This window comes from Alexandromys fortis, unplaced genomic scaffold, assembly GCF_014885135.2.
Source record: "Alexandromys fortis isolate MF-2015 unplaced genomic scaffold, M_Fortis_MF-2015_v1.1 scaffold_6, whole genome shotgun sequence".
NCBI lineage: Eukaryota > Metazoa > Chordata > Mammalia > Rodentia > Cricetidae > Alexandromys > Alexandromys fortis.
Genome location: NW_026067902.1, coordinates 16780805 through 16796621, shown reverse-complemented (window position 1 = coordinate 16796621; position 15817 = coordinate 16780805). Strand labels below are relative to the sequence as shown.

Sequence of the window (15817 nt, the reverse complement as noted above, 5' to 3'; positions counted from 1 at the left end):
AAGCACTGGACCTGTGCTCTGAGCATGCTACGGGTATGAGCACGAGCTGCATAGAACATCAACCCTGCCTGTCTTCTGAGATTTATTTCTACTTTACACGTACGAGCGTCTGTGCATCATGTGTGCTCAGTGTCATGGAGGCAGGAAAAGGGCATCCGATCCTCTGGAACTGGAGTCACAGGTCCCCTGGAAGAGTGGCCAGTGCTCTTAACCACTGAGTCAAGCTCCAAGGCACATTTTAGAGGTCTCAGATGTATTTTATATACGTAGAAAGTTTTCTAGCAAGATGTACAAGACATTGCCAACCCTTTAATATGAAGAATTGGAGACCGGCCTCCTGTCTTTCACTCCCTCCTTCCTGAACTACTGAACTACATCACCAGGAAAACCTACTACTAAAACAAAGCTTAAAATGCATCCCTGTGTTAATCATAAAAAAAATCTCACTGTCAATTACATTAGACAGTTCCCCCAATTCTGTATGAAGAAGAACACAGAAGACAGCTCATGCATACAAAATGCACCTTGCATAGACTCCCTCTGCAGCAGCTGCTGGTGCCTGAGCAGCTGTCATGTGACTTTAAAACAGGTCTCTTTTCAGAGTTATTGTTTTACTTTTTCCATTAGCAAATATTATGTACAATAAAGCCAAAAACTTGAAATGCAAAAGAAAGGCACAATGGAAAAACAAAGTCACCACCCGAACACAATCACTGTTGTCCCTAGTCACCTCGGTGACCTGGGACTGCTTGGAGTCTGACAAAGTCTAAACCTGAACTTGAGCTCAGCCCTCGTCAGAGAAACTTCTCTTTGCAGTTGGTGGTGATGACCACAGACTCCCAGCTGATTCACTTGCACAGGATAAGGGATGCCAGAGTGTTCAGTCCCCTTTCCTCAAGGTTCAGGGATCTATGTGGAAAGGGGACCAAAAGATTATAGGAACCAGAGGTGGTGGATGATGTCAAGAAAACCGTGCTCTCCAGACAGAGCGGGGCGGGAGGACATGTGAACTCACAGACTGTGACAGCGTGCCAAGACCACATAAGCTCAAGCCAGACAGAATCCCAGCTCGGAGCAGGGGAGGTGGGCACAGAGTCCCATGATAGCTGAGGAGCTGCTGGCATGTGATTGTGCTGGGGGAGGGGAGGGAGAGTCCATCTTCCTTAGCGGGGTGACACCTGGTGCACTGACCATCTGCAAAGCAGGCCTCAGGCTCAGCTGTGCTCAGTTCACATAAAGTGGGCTCAAGGGGACAGAGGGGACAGGGGAACACACAGAGTATGAAGTTGGGTAAGTAGGGAGGTGGGGACACCTGGGATATAAGGGGGTGAATATGGTCAAAATGCATTCTATGAAATTTTCCAAGAATAAAACATTTAAAACAAAACTAAGCAAACAATCACAGTGCAGGTAGTGATCAGTTTCACTACTTTTTAACATGCACCAGTAAACACACATATGCTTTTCTAACAGCGGAAATGAAGCTCTCAACACTTACAGTTGTTTGGGAGTCTTACTCTTGATCAACTCCTGGACCAGGAAAGTGCCAAAGGCAAACGATGGGCGTCCATGATGTAAATAATACGCATAATTCAGACGCTCCACTATGGCGTATTTACTCACCAGGTCAGGGCTGGAAAAATGTGGGAGATGGCTGGCTGCATCTGGGGAGAAAGCAGCGTGTCAACCCTTACGACAGACAGTATGAATTTAACATCACAAGCATGGAGACAGAGGCAGCATACACGATATTAAACACTAACCCCAAACTCAAGAGAAACAGAAGCTGAGTTCCTAAAATGGCACAGAACTCAGAAAGATTCTTGCGTCCTACCCCGGACAGCAGTGTGTGTGAGCCTGGCACACGGTGAGGGAGAGTAGCAAGCACCTTGCTCTCCGAGCTGAGGCTGCAGCTCGGTTGGTGGAGAGCTTGCCTCACATGCATAAGGACTGCATTTGATCCCCAGAACCACTCCGTCAGATGTGGGGGCAAACTCAAGAAACCCAGCATTAGGGAGGTAGAGGCAGGAGGATCAGATATCTAAGGTCAGTCTGGACTATACAGCAAGTTCCAGACCAACCCTTATGAGGGCTATGTGCTCCCGGAGTAAGAAGTCCCACGTCTTACCTCCTATTGCCAGTGTGTTGGCAGACTGCCAGCCGAACAATCTGCTAGGATCAAAGGGCGGCAGAGACTGAGAAAAAGGAAAAGTTAATCAGACTCAAAAGCTTATTGACCCTAAAACAAATAAGCCAACGACAGAAAGCCCTCCAGAGGAGTCTCTCCATAGGACTCTGGTAGAATCTTTGCCAGCACATGCGGGGCTCTGACTTTGATCCCTAGAACCAAATACAGTTTAACGCTATCTCTCTGAACATAAAATTCATTACGGAAGAGAGCACGAGACGGCCCCTAAGGACCAACACCCAAGGTTGGGCTTTGATCTCTACATACACGGGCACACGTGTGCACCTGCACACGCATGGAGAGCACATGGACAGAAAAGGGCACACATACAAAGAGCATGATGGCAGGAGACCGCAGTCATAGCACTCAGGGGGCTGAGGCAAGCGGGTCACTTGAGCAGCACAGTAAGATGCAGCTTTAAATAAACAAATGAATAGCCAGGTGTGGTGCACCTGCCAGCCCAGGTCCTGGGTGGTAGGAGAGGGAGGATCAGGAGCCGAAGGCCATCCTAGATTACGTAGTGAGTTTGAGCGCTGCATGAGATCTTGTTTCAAAACAAAATTATGTACGTCAAGAAGAGAACAAAGAATAACTTGATATGGTTTGTTTTAGAAGTTGATTCAAATGTTGGAACTCTGTACACCTTTGATCCTAGTGCCTGAGACACTGAGACAGGAGGATCACTACATTGAACCAAATCTGGACAAAGCACTGTGTCACTGAAGCGTCTGGTTTACACCAATGCTACACAAAGTGCTGCAACCATGGCAGACACACCTGCACCAGAATGTGCAGCCAGCACGAGGCTGCCTTCAGGAAATTCTTCTAAGGATTTCTGTATATGAGTGTTTTGCCAGCATGTATGTGTGCCTAGTACCTGTGGAGGCCAGCAGGGGGCATCGGGATTCCCAGAATTAGAGTTACAGATGGTTGTGAGTGGCCATGTGGGTGCTGGGAATCAAACCCAGGTCCTCTGGAAGAGCATGCAGTGCTTTAACCGCTGAGTCATCATCCAGCCCCATTCTTCGGGAAACTCTACAGAAAACTGATCTCAAGGGCATACCAAGTGGCGTGATGGGCTTGCACTCTAGCACAAGCTGCTAACCTCGTGGTGTTCCAGAAAAGGACAGTTCTGGCATATTTGTGAACCACACTTCCAAGTATTGTTAGTCCACCCCAAGAATTCCTCATATCTGAGTAGGTCAGACTTCACATCTCTAAAGAACAACAGAACTTAGGCTGGACTGAAGATACTATGAGCATATACGTAAAGAAGAAAGCCTGTTGAACTGAGATACGGGCAAAAGATGCTTCTCCTCCACAGCCTGAGTAGGTCTCAGAGGGTCTGTAAATCCCTTTGAAACAGAAGCAAAATGATGTTTCCACGCCATTCTTCTGGGTATAGGCTCAGAGCTCTATCCTTCTTTGCCACGATTCCTTACCCTGAGTGTCTACAGGAGGTAGGGTTTTCTGTTTCCTGGCAGAGACCTGACTGTCACCTCCAAGAACCAGCTCCCTAAACACAGTACCTGAAGGAGGTGGTAGAGTGTGACATCAGAGGGCAGGACACTGGGAGCGGCGCCCTGTGGGAAGAGGGCGGCTTTCAGCTTTGGGTAAGGTGTCAAAGCCACCTTCAGGAGCTGGGGGTCCACCTTCTTCAAACAGTTCTCATTTTCTTCGTTCTGAATGACCTAAGCAAGAAGACACATTACAGATGGGAGTGATGTTTAGCATGTATATTTTAAGATGTAAAAACCAGTCACTATAGGAGACGGCTCCCAGTGAAACAGCACCAGCAAAGCGGTCATCCAGTTCTCGGGCCGCATGGCTGCATGACGCTGGACTAGATGTTTAACATCCAGCCTCCATTTCCTGCAAGATTAGGAAGAGAGCTAGATCTATTGCTCTCAAACCATATGTTGTTTGGGAAAAAAAAAGTCATCTCTACTACAGTGTTTGTAATATTTCTATTTAACATTCATTAATATCTTAAAAGATCTCACAACTATTACTGCTGGACATGGTAGTGCCTGCATATCGTCCAGTATTTGAGAGGCTGAGGCAGAAAAATCACTCAGAATCCAAGACTAGCCTGGGTCACACAGGGGATTACAGGCCTACTTGGCCTAGAGAGTGAGCCTGCTCACAAATAAAAGAGCTGGGCAATGACAGGGCACGCTTTTAACCCCAGCACTTGGGAGGCCGAGGCCTGGGCTACACAGTTGAGTTCCAGGGCAGCCAGAGCTACATAGTAAGACCCTGTGTCAAAAAAAACAAAAATAAAAACAAAAAAAATAAATAAATACCATCAAGCAGATGATTCCACAGTCCTTTCTTGACCTGTACCCTCTGACTGGTGGCTAAACATGGGCACGAGTAGCTTAGCCATTCAAGCACAGCAGCAATCTAAGGGTAACTGCCGCCAGGAAGAAACTACTGGAGAGGGGATGTCCAGCAGCATTCTCGCCCTCTGCCCCGTCACACTGTATGTTCAAAGAGCACAGGAGCACATCCACATGTCCCCCAGAGGAGTTTATAGGGAAAGCTAAAAATTATGCTTTCAAATAAACCTTTCAAAAGGGTAAACTCACAGACACATCACAAGCCACAGACCTAAAATACACTGACTTGCAGAAGTAACCTGATCGTGATTCTGTCCTGGCGTTATAGAAAACACACCAAAGGGACAAAGACTCTCTGTCCATGCCTGAATTCTGTTTCAGTTCAGGACACAGGACCGTGAACTCACCCGTTTTGTGCTCACCCATCTATGAGGACACTTGGAAGCATTCTTGCTTTAGCACCAGCTAAGGTTTAGACAATTCCGGTTGTCTATGCCAAGTTTCAAATCAACCCGATTTCACCATAGTAAGTCTGAGAGTCTCCCGTACCTGGCTGACACCCCCAGGAGCATACATGGTAGTAGCGAGGGCCAGGAGGGTGTGTCCTTCCAAGAGCATACTGCTCACACTGGCCTGATTGGTGGGAATCAAAATTTGAGCATTTGCAAGGCTGGCCTGGAAGATCAGTTTGGGATCTGAAAATAAAAGGGATAATTCCCAAATTGAGAGAGAGAGAATTCTGAGAAAGATATTTTTAACTCTGTCCACAGTAAGAACAACTTCCTAAGTTTAAAAACAATGAAAAGATGTGTGTGTGTGTGTCAAACTCAAAAGTTTCATCTTCATAAAAATAAAACTGTCAAAGAAAATGTAAAGGTAGCAGAGTCAAACTTCAACACGTGACATTCTAAAGTAGTAATGCCCTCTGGACAAAGAAAGAAGCAGACATGCCCTACACACAGCCCCCTCACAGCAAGGGACTCAAAGGCCTCAGGTAAACCGCATCAGCGGTGCTCCGGGTGACTGTTGGTCATCATGAATAGGCTGTGCCAGGCAAAGGCCCGACCTCACTGACGGCAACTGGCCTGACAGTATCCCTTTCAGCCTGCGACTCGGTAATTCTATGTGCAGAGGCCTGCGTGTGCTACAGAGCTCATTTGAAACATAAGCAACGGTTTTACGTTAAGATATATTCAAGACAATTATTTACAATTGGGAAAAATGTAACGACAAGTTCATCAAAAAATAGAGACTGGTAAGTTAGTGGAGGGACTATTTCTCAAAGAGAAATCTTACGCCAACATTAACATGAGCGCTGTTTCATTACGCAAAGGCAGTTACAAAGCACAGATGTTTCCTATGCTTCTGCACAGGGCAGGCGCCAAGGGAACCAGATGGAGAACGTAAGAGTAGTCATGAAAGAAAGCAGAAAGAAACTGGAAGGAAGCATGGCAATGTTGCCGATGGCGATGGCCACTTGTGGACAGTCATCTTCCCATAAGCCCAGGCTGGGTCGATGGGGGGGGGGGTTGACCTTGTGGAGAGTTGTAGGTGGCTTCCTTTGTTTATTTGAAACAGGGCCTCACTATATAGCCCTTAGGCCTGGAACTCACCAGCTTGTAGACCAAGCTGGCCTTGAACTCAGAGATCTGCTGGCCTCTGCCTCCATTGTGTAAGGATTAAAGGGTGTACACTGCCACCTGTAATCCCAACAAAACTGGACACTACATAAAAGACTGGTTGTTGACATTGCTTGATGTATAGTTGCTTACCTGGTATCTTTCCCCAGAATTTAGAAAGAACATTACTAGCTAGAATGCTTGGCGGTAAAGGGGATTTTTTTCTTGTCCAGTCATAACCCCACCAGTTGTTTCAGCAGCTCCCTTCCAAGGACACAACAATCCCACACATACACGAGTTCTTTCCCTTCCATTTGGAGCTCCGGACTGCAAGATTTATAGGTTCCTAGGACCTACCTAAAGGTGGAAGGAGAGAACCTGACTCCACAAAGTTGTCTTCTGACCTCCACATACATGCCTGGGGCATAGGGACTTATCTTATGAGAGGCCCTAGCCCTGCAAAAGAATAGAAGGGAGGGAGGGAGGGAGGGAGGGAGGGAGGGAGGGAGGGAGGGAGGGAGGGGGGGGGGGGAGGGGGGGAGGGAGGGGGGGGGGGGGGGGGGGAGGAAGGAGGGAAGGAGGGAAGGGAGAAGGGAGGGAGGAGGGGAAAGACTCCTAGCAGGTTTCTAGAAGGCACACCAATTCTTTGTGAGAAAGGGTGTCAATCTACCAAAGCAGGAACTGAACCTGTGCTGCGTGGGTGGCGTGGGGGCGGCAGAGCGGAGCACTAGGCAGACGTGATGGGAGTTTAACTGCATAAGCTCTCGGCTCCAATTCTGACTTTTCTTGGCGGGCAAAAACCATGTTTTTTAGTTTTCTATTTCATTAGTAAAATGTGAGCCTGGATCACAGTCAGACATTTGACTACAGCCAAAGGATTAACTTAAAGGTTTGTAAGTTAAATGCCATTCAGTAGACTCACAGTTTACCTAGAGAACACTTGTGTATTTAATACTGAACGTAATACCTGTTAAGTTACTGGAAACTTGCCGACACTGAACCAAAAATTCAAGCCAAGGATGAGCTTCATGTAGTTCTTTCTTTTCCAAAAAAGGACAATTTCCAGGGCTAAGTCTATATTTAAAGACAAACAAACAATGTGTGGGATTATCACACGGGACATGTCTGTCCTGAGCACATTTGCTCAGGTGAGAGCTAGCATTAGAAAACAATTTTGGTGTCGAGTATAAGGTAGCAGTGTGCATTTCAGGCCAGCCTGGGCTACACAGCAAAACCTTGTCTCAAAAACCCTGACCGTTAGCTGTAGTTCAGATGCAGGGCCCTTGCCTGGCAAGTAGAACACCTTGGGCTGGATTCCAGCATGGCCACAAAAAAGAACATAAACTCTAGCACCTGTAATCTCAGTGCTCAGGAGGCTAAGGCAGGAGAACTGCTGTAAGTTCAAATCCATCCTGAGCTACAGAGTGAGAAAACAAACACCTCCCTTCCCTATAATGAGTACAGGCGCGCGCGCGCGCGCACGCGCGCGCGCACACACACACACAAGTGTGCAAGAAGAGAGAGAGAGAGAGAGAGACAGAGACAGAGAGAGACACAGAGAGGGAGACACATACAAATATACAAAGGATGGGGCTGAGGAGGTGGCTCAGTGGTCAAAGCACTTGCCGTGCGAGCATGAGTGAGGACCAGAGTTCAGGTTTCTAGAAACCCACATAATTACAGCCTCAGAAGACAGAGACAGAAGATCCCCAGAGCAAGCTAGCTAGAGAGATGAGTCATATTGATAACCTCTGCATTTGGCTGAGAGACAGTGTCTGCTATGCAATAATGAGAATCTGAATTCAGATCTCCAGTGCCCACACAAAAGTCTAAGTGACTCAACAATCCGAAGCCTCAGCTCTAGAGAGGTGGAGTAGAGACGGGGAATTGCCTAGCGTCCATTGGCTGGCTGTCCACCCCACCAGCAAGTCTGAGGTCCAATAAGCGATTGTACCTGAAAAAGTAGGTGGACAGTGACTGAGGACATCACTCGGTATCAACATCTGGCCTCCACATGTGCCCACATGTGCATATGTGCCCACCCATCCACATGCACACCCACACCCACACACACACACACTGAATATGTATATATATATATATGTGTGTGTGTATATGTATGTGTGTGTGTGTATATATATATATATATATATATCAAAGACTACATCTAATGGTGCTAATACTGATCCAATAACAATTAGCAATGGCCACAGACAGGATTCTACAGTTGGTCTTAAATGAACATATGCTGATTTATGTAAATTTATCTATATAAACCTACCTTTTAAAATTAATCCATTTTACAGTGGCTATGAAATTTAAGGTTTCTTTTTAGAATTCTCTGAAGAGAACCAAGAATTGCTAGTTCAGTCTATCTTTCTGCTGAGGTCTCCCCTTTTAAGCGTTTAAAACAGACGTGCTTTTCATTCTATCATTTTTCCACGCAGCGCTGGTGAACGACTCCACGGCCTTGCGCACGATACACAAGGGCTTTGCCACTCACTGACGTCCCAGACACACCATTTCATTCTGATCTGAAAGGCTAACAAGATGCTAGACTCGTGTCAACAAGCACACACACGTCTTTAGTTGAATATAATCCTGAGATCACAGATGTGCCGACTATTTCAAAAGGATCAGTTTCTCAACACTTAATGCTTTCTCAAAGCAGTTCAGGAGCCACATGTGACAGCTGCTGCCCTTGACCCCACAATTTAGGAGGTAAAAGCAGGCCTCTGTGACGCTGTGGCCAACTTGGTCTACACAGTGAGTTTCAGGGCTACATGGTGAGACCCTGTCTTAAAAACAAACAAAACCACAGCAGTTCATGTAGGCACACGGTGCACATTTGTAATCCCACCACTCAGGCAGCACAACAGGAAGGCCAAGAGTTCAGGCTTCTCTCGAGACCCTGCCTCAAGCCCCCACTCACCCACCCACCTACCAATTCCAGAGCAGTTTGGAAGGAGGACATGGGCATGGGAGCGGCTCGCGGGCTCACCTGTAGTAGTCTAGATAGACGTAGAGAAGGTGGTGCAGGCTGTGCTCCACACAGTAGAGGAGGAAGTGGGAGTGGAAGTCCCACCCTCCCGAGGGGCTGTAGCTTTGCACGGGGAGGGGGTCCTGCATTACGCCCCCAATCCGGCTGAGTCTCAGGAGAAGGAGCTCAAAGTCTTCCAGTTCAGATGCGAGAAAAACCCCGCTCCTGTGGGGCAGGATTGAGAGAGGAGACGTTAAACCCATTCCTGTGGGACAGGGCTAAGAAAGGTTCAAGTTAACATGTGTCCACAAAAGTGGCTAAGAAGCCACAGCGGTTTAATATACACCAACTACTAAACAAGGATGGAGGTCTGCACTTAAATATCACCTTTCATGAATTCACTACTAAATACATCAAAACTGCCATACAAAAGGATCATGAAACACACGCACAGAGTTAAAAGAAATGCTATATAAGGGCCACAGTGATGGCTTGGTGGTTAAAACACGGGCCACTCTTCTGGAGGACCCGGGTTCGATTCCAGCACCCACATGGAGGCTCACAAACATCTGGAACTCCAGTGCCAGGGATCTCATGCCCTCTTCTGGCCTTCGTGAGCACCAGGAACACAGGTGGTGCACAGACACACATGCAGGCAGAATAGTCATGTACACGCAATAAAAATAAACTAATATTTTTAAAAATTAGATATTTTGAAACTAGAAATACCACGTAACTGGCACCCTGATTTAGACAATTGTGCTTTGGAAGCTACTGCTGTATTCCTTCCCACTGCGCGCCCTACAGCAACCCCTCTCTGTCTGACTTCTGTGGTAACTAATTCCTACCCTTTAATTCACAGCTTATAACTACAATCAACTCCAATAATATATGGTTCGATTTTTGTCTACTTTGAACTTTACACTAAGAATGAAAGCCGGGCGGTGGTGGCGCACGCCTTTAATCCCAGCACTCGGGAGGCAGAGGCAGGCGGATCTCTGTGAGTTCGAGACCAGCCTGGTCTACAAGAGCTAGTGCCAGGACAGGCTCNAGAATGAAGCACTGAAAATGTATATTATTCTCTGCCCAATTCTCTTTTTAACTCTTTTTATTTATTCTTTATGTCTTTCACATCATGTCTCCCAATCCTATCCATCTTCCTCCCTGCCCCCAAAATAAAACAAAATAAACTTTAAGAGAAAAAAGGAGAAAAAAAAAAAAAAAGGAAAGGAAAAATCTCATCATGGAAGCTGCAGTGTGACACCGTGAGTCACGTGGTAAACCCCTTTATCCATACAGCTTTACATGCAGGCGAATCACAATCACTGGTCTGGTTCGAGGCCCAGTCTCTGCTGCACCACTGACACTGGGCCCCCACTCAGACTCTTCCTTTGCTTAGTCTGCTTTCTTATAGAACCCAGGACCACTGCCCACGGATGACCTCACGTCACCCACAATGGGCTGGGTCCTCCCCCATCAATCACTAGTTGAGAATATGCCCTACAGGCTCACCCATAGTCGATCGTACGGAGGGAATTTCTCAAGTGAGGCTCCCTCCTCTCAGATGACTCTAGCTTGTGTCAAGTTGACAGAAAACTAGCTAGTGGCCATTTGTGCTTCCTTTTCAGTGAAATATCCAGGAATTGGTTCTAGTGGCCTCTCTCCTCAGCTCTTCCCCTGCTGTGTTCCTGGATGCTCACCTGTGTGCTGTGATTTGCCCAGTTGGGAGCAAAGAGTCAGGGAGAGGGGACAGAGCTAGCCTGGCTCTGCAGTAGAGACTGCAAGCTGCCTGACACCTCCCTCTGAGGATCCTGACGAACAGTTCTCCTGGTATCGGTAACTGCTTCTCTGCTGCCTGGGACATTTGGGAAGCAAGCCTCCTCCTGAGGTCGTGGCTCTTACGCGTTCTGACATAATGACTCAATGCACAGTGTCAGTGTGCCAGATGTCTGCTCATTTCTCACAGCGCTGCTCGCCGAGAAGACCACCATGCTCTGGGGACCACTCTTGTCGCATATAAACCGGTCGCATGTTCAAGTCTCTTCTCTGCTCTCACTCTGTCTTCCCTGTTTAGAGTGAACTTTGCTGTCTTTTAGGACAACTTCTTTCTACAGGTTTGTGACCCACATTTCCACACATGCACTTAAAATCAGATTGTTCCAACCCAAAGCAAGGCCTGCTGGAAGTGCTCCTGAGCCCACAATGTAACACAATGTGGCCGTAGGCTCTTCTTGTTCCAAATCTAAAGACAATGCTTGTACTTTTTCACCATTTGGACAATGTTGGCTAGAATGGCTATTTTTAGACACCAATAGTTTAGGGTAAGGGATTTTGCATCTATGTTTAAATTGCTGATTTCTCTGAATCTAATGAGAATGGTATGATTTTCCTCTTTAATATAATTATATAATAGATATCATGATCATTATTATTATTATTATTATTATTATTATCATTTTGGGTCTTTCTACTTAGCCGTGGCTGTCTTTGAAGTCAGTATGTAGACTAGGCTGGGCTCAAACTCAGAGATCTGCCTGTCTCTGCCTCTAGAGTGCTGGGATTGAACACATGTGTTGCCATGCTCAGCATAAATTAATTTTTTAATTCATATTAAAACAGATTAAGTTAGTTTTTTAAACAACCAAATGCTAAGGCAAATATTTTGATCATATAAATTATATAACACCTCATTTTTAGTAAACGAGAAGAGCATTAATGCAATGAGAACAGAGGCCAGAAAACCAGACGTTCAAGGGCTCCACTCTATAAGTGAGAGGCTTAGGCAATGCTCTCCACTTCCTGGATCTGACAGCACCTGCACACTGTGAGGGCGGAGCCCATCAGGACGTCCCCAGCAGTAGGAACGGAAAGGAACATGCTGTGAGGACGGAGCGCATCAGGACGTCAGGAACACGAGTGACAGTGGGAGACACATGCCGATGTGCACACCTAGCTTTCCTCATAGGAAGACGGATTAGACTGAACCCTGTGAAAGCTGACAGTCAACTACTTCGGACACACACAAACGGCAAGTTCACATGGTTAGATCTAACATAGTTATCTTTATAAATGAGCTAAAATCGCCAATCTGCTCTGTCTTACTCCCACAGTCCTCTGCAGCCCTCTCTGCTCTGTGTCTTACTCCCACAGTCCTCTGCAGCTCACTGAGCTCTGTGTCTTACTCCCATAGTCCTCTGCATGTCAAGCAGATGTGGTGACATTATCTAGTATTATTGTGCAAAAGGAGTAGATACAGCCACAGGACACCTCATCTTGGGGTTTCTAACTCTGTCTCCTGCCACTTGCTCCTTAGAGTTCTAACAACAATTCTGCATCTGAGATCACCATGTAGCAAGTTCCAGGCCAGTCTGGGCTACCTCACAAGACCCTGTCTCACAACAAACAAAACAAGTCACAAGACGTTGTGGGGAGAACCTGCAGCCGGAGTTTGAGAATCTCTTCACCACCGTGACATTAAACCACACCCTTCAAACGCTGCGTTATGAAGCAGCCTCGCACTGACCTGCGGTGATTTAAAGGGGGAACCCACATGTGTGCAATCGCACACCAGTGAACACACACACACTGGACACAGCCTGCAGGTACCAGGGAAGCATTCTGCCCCTCACAATCATTATTATTTTTTAAAATTTTCCTTTCTTTTGTTTCCCCCATTGGACTTCTGTCTCAAAGTTACAGTACCTGGCCAGCTTGTCCAAAATCTTATTCCTCATGTAACTGTTGCAGCAAGTATTCTGATCAATGACGTCAACGCTCAGAGGGGGCCACTTGTTCTGCTGAGGGGGCCCGGTCTCCTGGGTCTGAAATTCTTCAATCCACAGGCTAATGCTTGACCAGTCATGGCGAGCGGTGAGGTATCTCCAGAGAGCGTCCGGGGAATATGCTTTGTATTCTACATGAAGAACAAGACAAGAGCCTTTAAGAGCGCAGTGAACTGTGGTCACTGACTATGTAGTCAAAGCACGTGGCGTACGCAGGCCTCTACTAATGTAACAGTCTTTTCTGTTAATCTTCTAGTCAGCACTACAGATACGAAGAGGGAAGGTTCCTCCCTGCAGAGTCAGAACGAAACAGGCACCGAAGTTGCCAGCTCTCTCCTCCTCTGCCACACAGAGACTCAGGCTAAAAGAGGCATGAATCTGATGCTAAGACTTTATCACTGCTCACCTAGTTAGCTACGCTCCAGAGCTCGTTGTGATACTAATTCCCAGCTTACGTAAGAAACTCAGAGGCTGTTTGGACAGAGAGCTGTCACTCCAAAGCTGGAGTGATAACGCTGCTTTGATAATATCCACTCGCTGAACCTCGTGACTTTTTCACCACCACAGTGTAAATCCATTACACTAACCTTGTAAACAAGAGGTCTTAACTCATGGCTGAACTTTAAAGAAAGTGAGCCTCCCCCCGCCAAAAGGAATTGTCAAGTAGAGACTTCTAAATATTAAAACATTAATGTCTAACTTACTCCCCGTTTAATATGCTCACATTTCAGGGGCTTTTGTACTTGCCTTCTGGACTTATCCTGGGGAAAAGGATGCATTCTTGTGTTTGCTGATCCCACCAGCGAGCCCAATTCAGTGCAATCCTATGGTCCTTTTCACTAAACTCATCTGTTCGATCACATTTGAGGAATGTATCCAAGACAGACTTGTGCTTGAAATAGTCCTGTTCCTTTATCCAATAACTAAAAACAGTGAAATTTCATTTATTTACTTACACACACACACACACACTTTAATTTTTTTTTTTGTATTTGTTTTTTTGAAACAGGGTTTCTCTGTGTAGCTCTGGCTGTCCTGGAACTCACTCTGTAGACCAGGCTGGCCTTGAACGCATACTGATCCACCTTTCTCTGCCTCCGAGAACTGGAATTAAAGTCACGTGTCACCACTGCCCTGCTTAGCTGATGCCCCTCTTTAAGATACAAATTTTACCTTCCTGAGGAATGAGTACTTATTTTCACAAAAGCAAACTTGCTCATAATTATTACAAACAACGTGCTACCCACAGCCTTCTCCATTGTTACCTAGGGAACTAATGAGCCTACCTGGGGAAGGAGTGCGTCTGAACATTTTCTTGGAAATGTCCTGAATAAAACTTCTCAACTTGATGAACAAAGTCTATAGTTCTTCTTTCTTTTTCAGAAAAACATTCTTTTCCTTTTAAAATTTCAACCTTGGATAAAAAGCAATTAGAGCAATTACCACACAAAAATCAAAACCATTGGCAAAACAAAAGCCATTTTGTTTTGAGATTAAATGCCATTTAATAACTGTATGCTGGAGTAGAATGTAGCTGGTAGAGTGCTTGTTTGGATGCCTCAGGCCCTGGGTTTGGTCCACAGCACCACAAAGAAAGAGTGGGGGGAGGGGGAAGACGAGGGAGAGAAGGGAGGGAAAAGGGAGAAAGGAGGGAGGGGAAGAGGAGGAAATTGCATTCCACACTAAAAATTTTTCATTCCATTATTTGATTTGCATGGTACACCTGTGTGTGTGTGTGTGTGTGTGTGTGTTAGTGGGTGTGTATGTGTGGAAGTCAGAAGACAACTTGTAGGAGCTGGATTCTCTCCCTCTACCATGTGGGTCCCAGGGACAGAACTCAGGCTGCCAAGCTTGCCAGGAGCCTTTATCTGCAGAGCCGCCCGCCAACCCTCTAACCTGCATTTTTTTAAGTTAATATATATTTTTATAAATTTTCCTTTACCACAATGTTAAATATCAAAATACAATCATTAAAAAAGGATTATCATGTTTCCTCAACTCATGTTTCCTAGATATTAAAATTATCTATTTTAAAGTTAAAAAAATTCATCAAGGTGGCCTAATAAGAGTGTAATCCACAGCCAGGCATGCCTGTAACCCTAGCATCTGGAGAGCCGAGGCAGAAGGACGAGGAATCGGAGGCCAGCTTGGACTACATACCAAGACCCTGTCTCAAAATGAAAAACAAAGGCTACACAGTCACACCTTTACCTACCAAAAGGTCCCGTATGTTTTTATCAGTTGTATAAAAGCATATCCTGAGCAACTCATCTTCCACACTGAAGCCCTGAAATGAATGAAATTTAAAAGCTTACATTTGTAATGAACCCATCTGAAGGTAAGTATGTTAGACGCAGAAAAGCTCTCCTGTAGACACGTGTTCTGCTACAGCAGCGCACGGCTTCTGCTCTTGGGAATATTTACTTTCTCCATCAGTTCTATGTATTGATTGCTTCTCCCCAAAGCCCTTAGTTATTTTCCCAGAGCGAAGGCAACACACAGAACAATTTACGGTAACACCAGGCAACCAGAGGACCAAGACTACAAACTGCTGCGGTGGTTTAGCGGGAACCCAAGGTAGACAGAAACAAACACATCTGCACTTTCAGCAGGTTTCCCTGGTAAGACTCCAGCCACACAGATGAGGACCAGATCTTAACTTAGCTCAGGAGTCCTGCTTCTTCTAGGATTTCCCTTCTCAAATGAAGCAAAACTAGGGACTATAAAGCCCTAAGCCAGTGCCTAACCCACCAGAAAGTTCAAATGGACACGTAAGGGGTTACATGAAGAATACAGACTGCCCTCAAGCAAAACTGAGGCCCTCTGCATGACATGTCCGAAGTCTTTTTTTTTTTTTTTAATTTAGTTATTTTTACTTTCTGCACATTGGTGTTTTGTCATGGGTG

General features: G+C 46.0%; 1 protein-coding gene across 1 annotated transcript in view; it reads right to left on the bottom strand.

Moving 5' to 3' along the window:
* The window catches only part of Spg11 (SPG11 vesicle trafficking associated, spatacsin), a 63067-nt gene that overhangs the window by 25152 nt on the left and 22098 nt on the right, over positions 1 to 15817 (bottom strand). Inside the window, exons 12-21 of the mRNA XM_050132577.1 lie at positions 15127 to 15198; positions 14198 to 14325; positions 13659 to 13834; positions 12832 to 13042; positions 9151 to 9354; positions 7117 to 7223; positions 5080 to 5225; positions 3718 to 3879; positions 2129 to 2195; positions 1499 to 1664 (exon numbers count right to left, since the gene is read on the bottom strand). Coding sequence (XP_049988534.1) covers positions 1499 to 1664; positions 2129 to 2195; positions 3718 to 3879; positions 5080 to 5225; positions 7117 to 7223; positions 9151 to 9354; positions 12832 to 13042; positions 13659 to 13834; positions 14198 to 14325; positions 15127 to 15198 — 1439 coding nt within the window. The remainder of the gene's footprint in view (positions 1 to 1498; positions 1665 to 2128; positions 2196 to 3717; positions 3880 to 5079; positions 5226 to 7116; positions 7224 to 9150; positions 9355 to 12831; positions 13043 to 13658; positions 13835 to 14197; positions 14326 to 15126; positions 15199 to 15817) is intronic.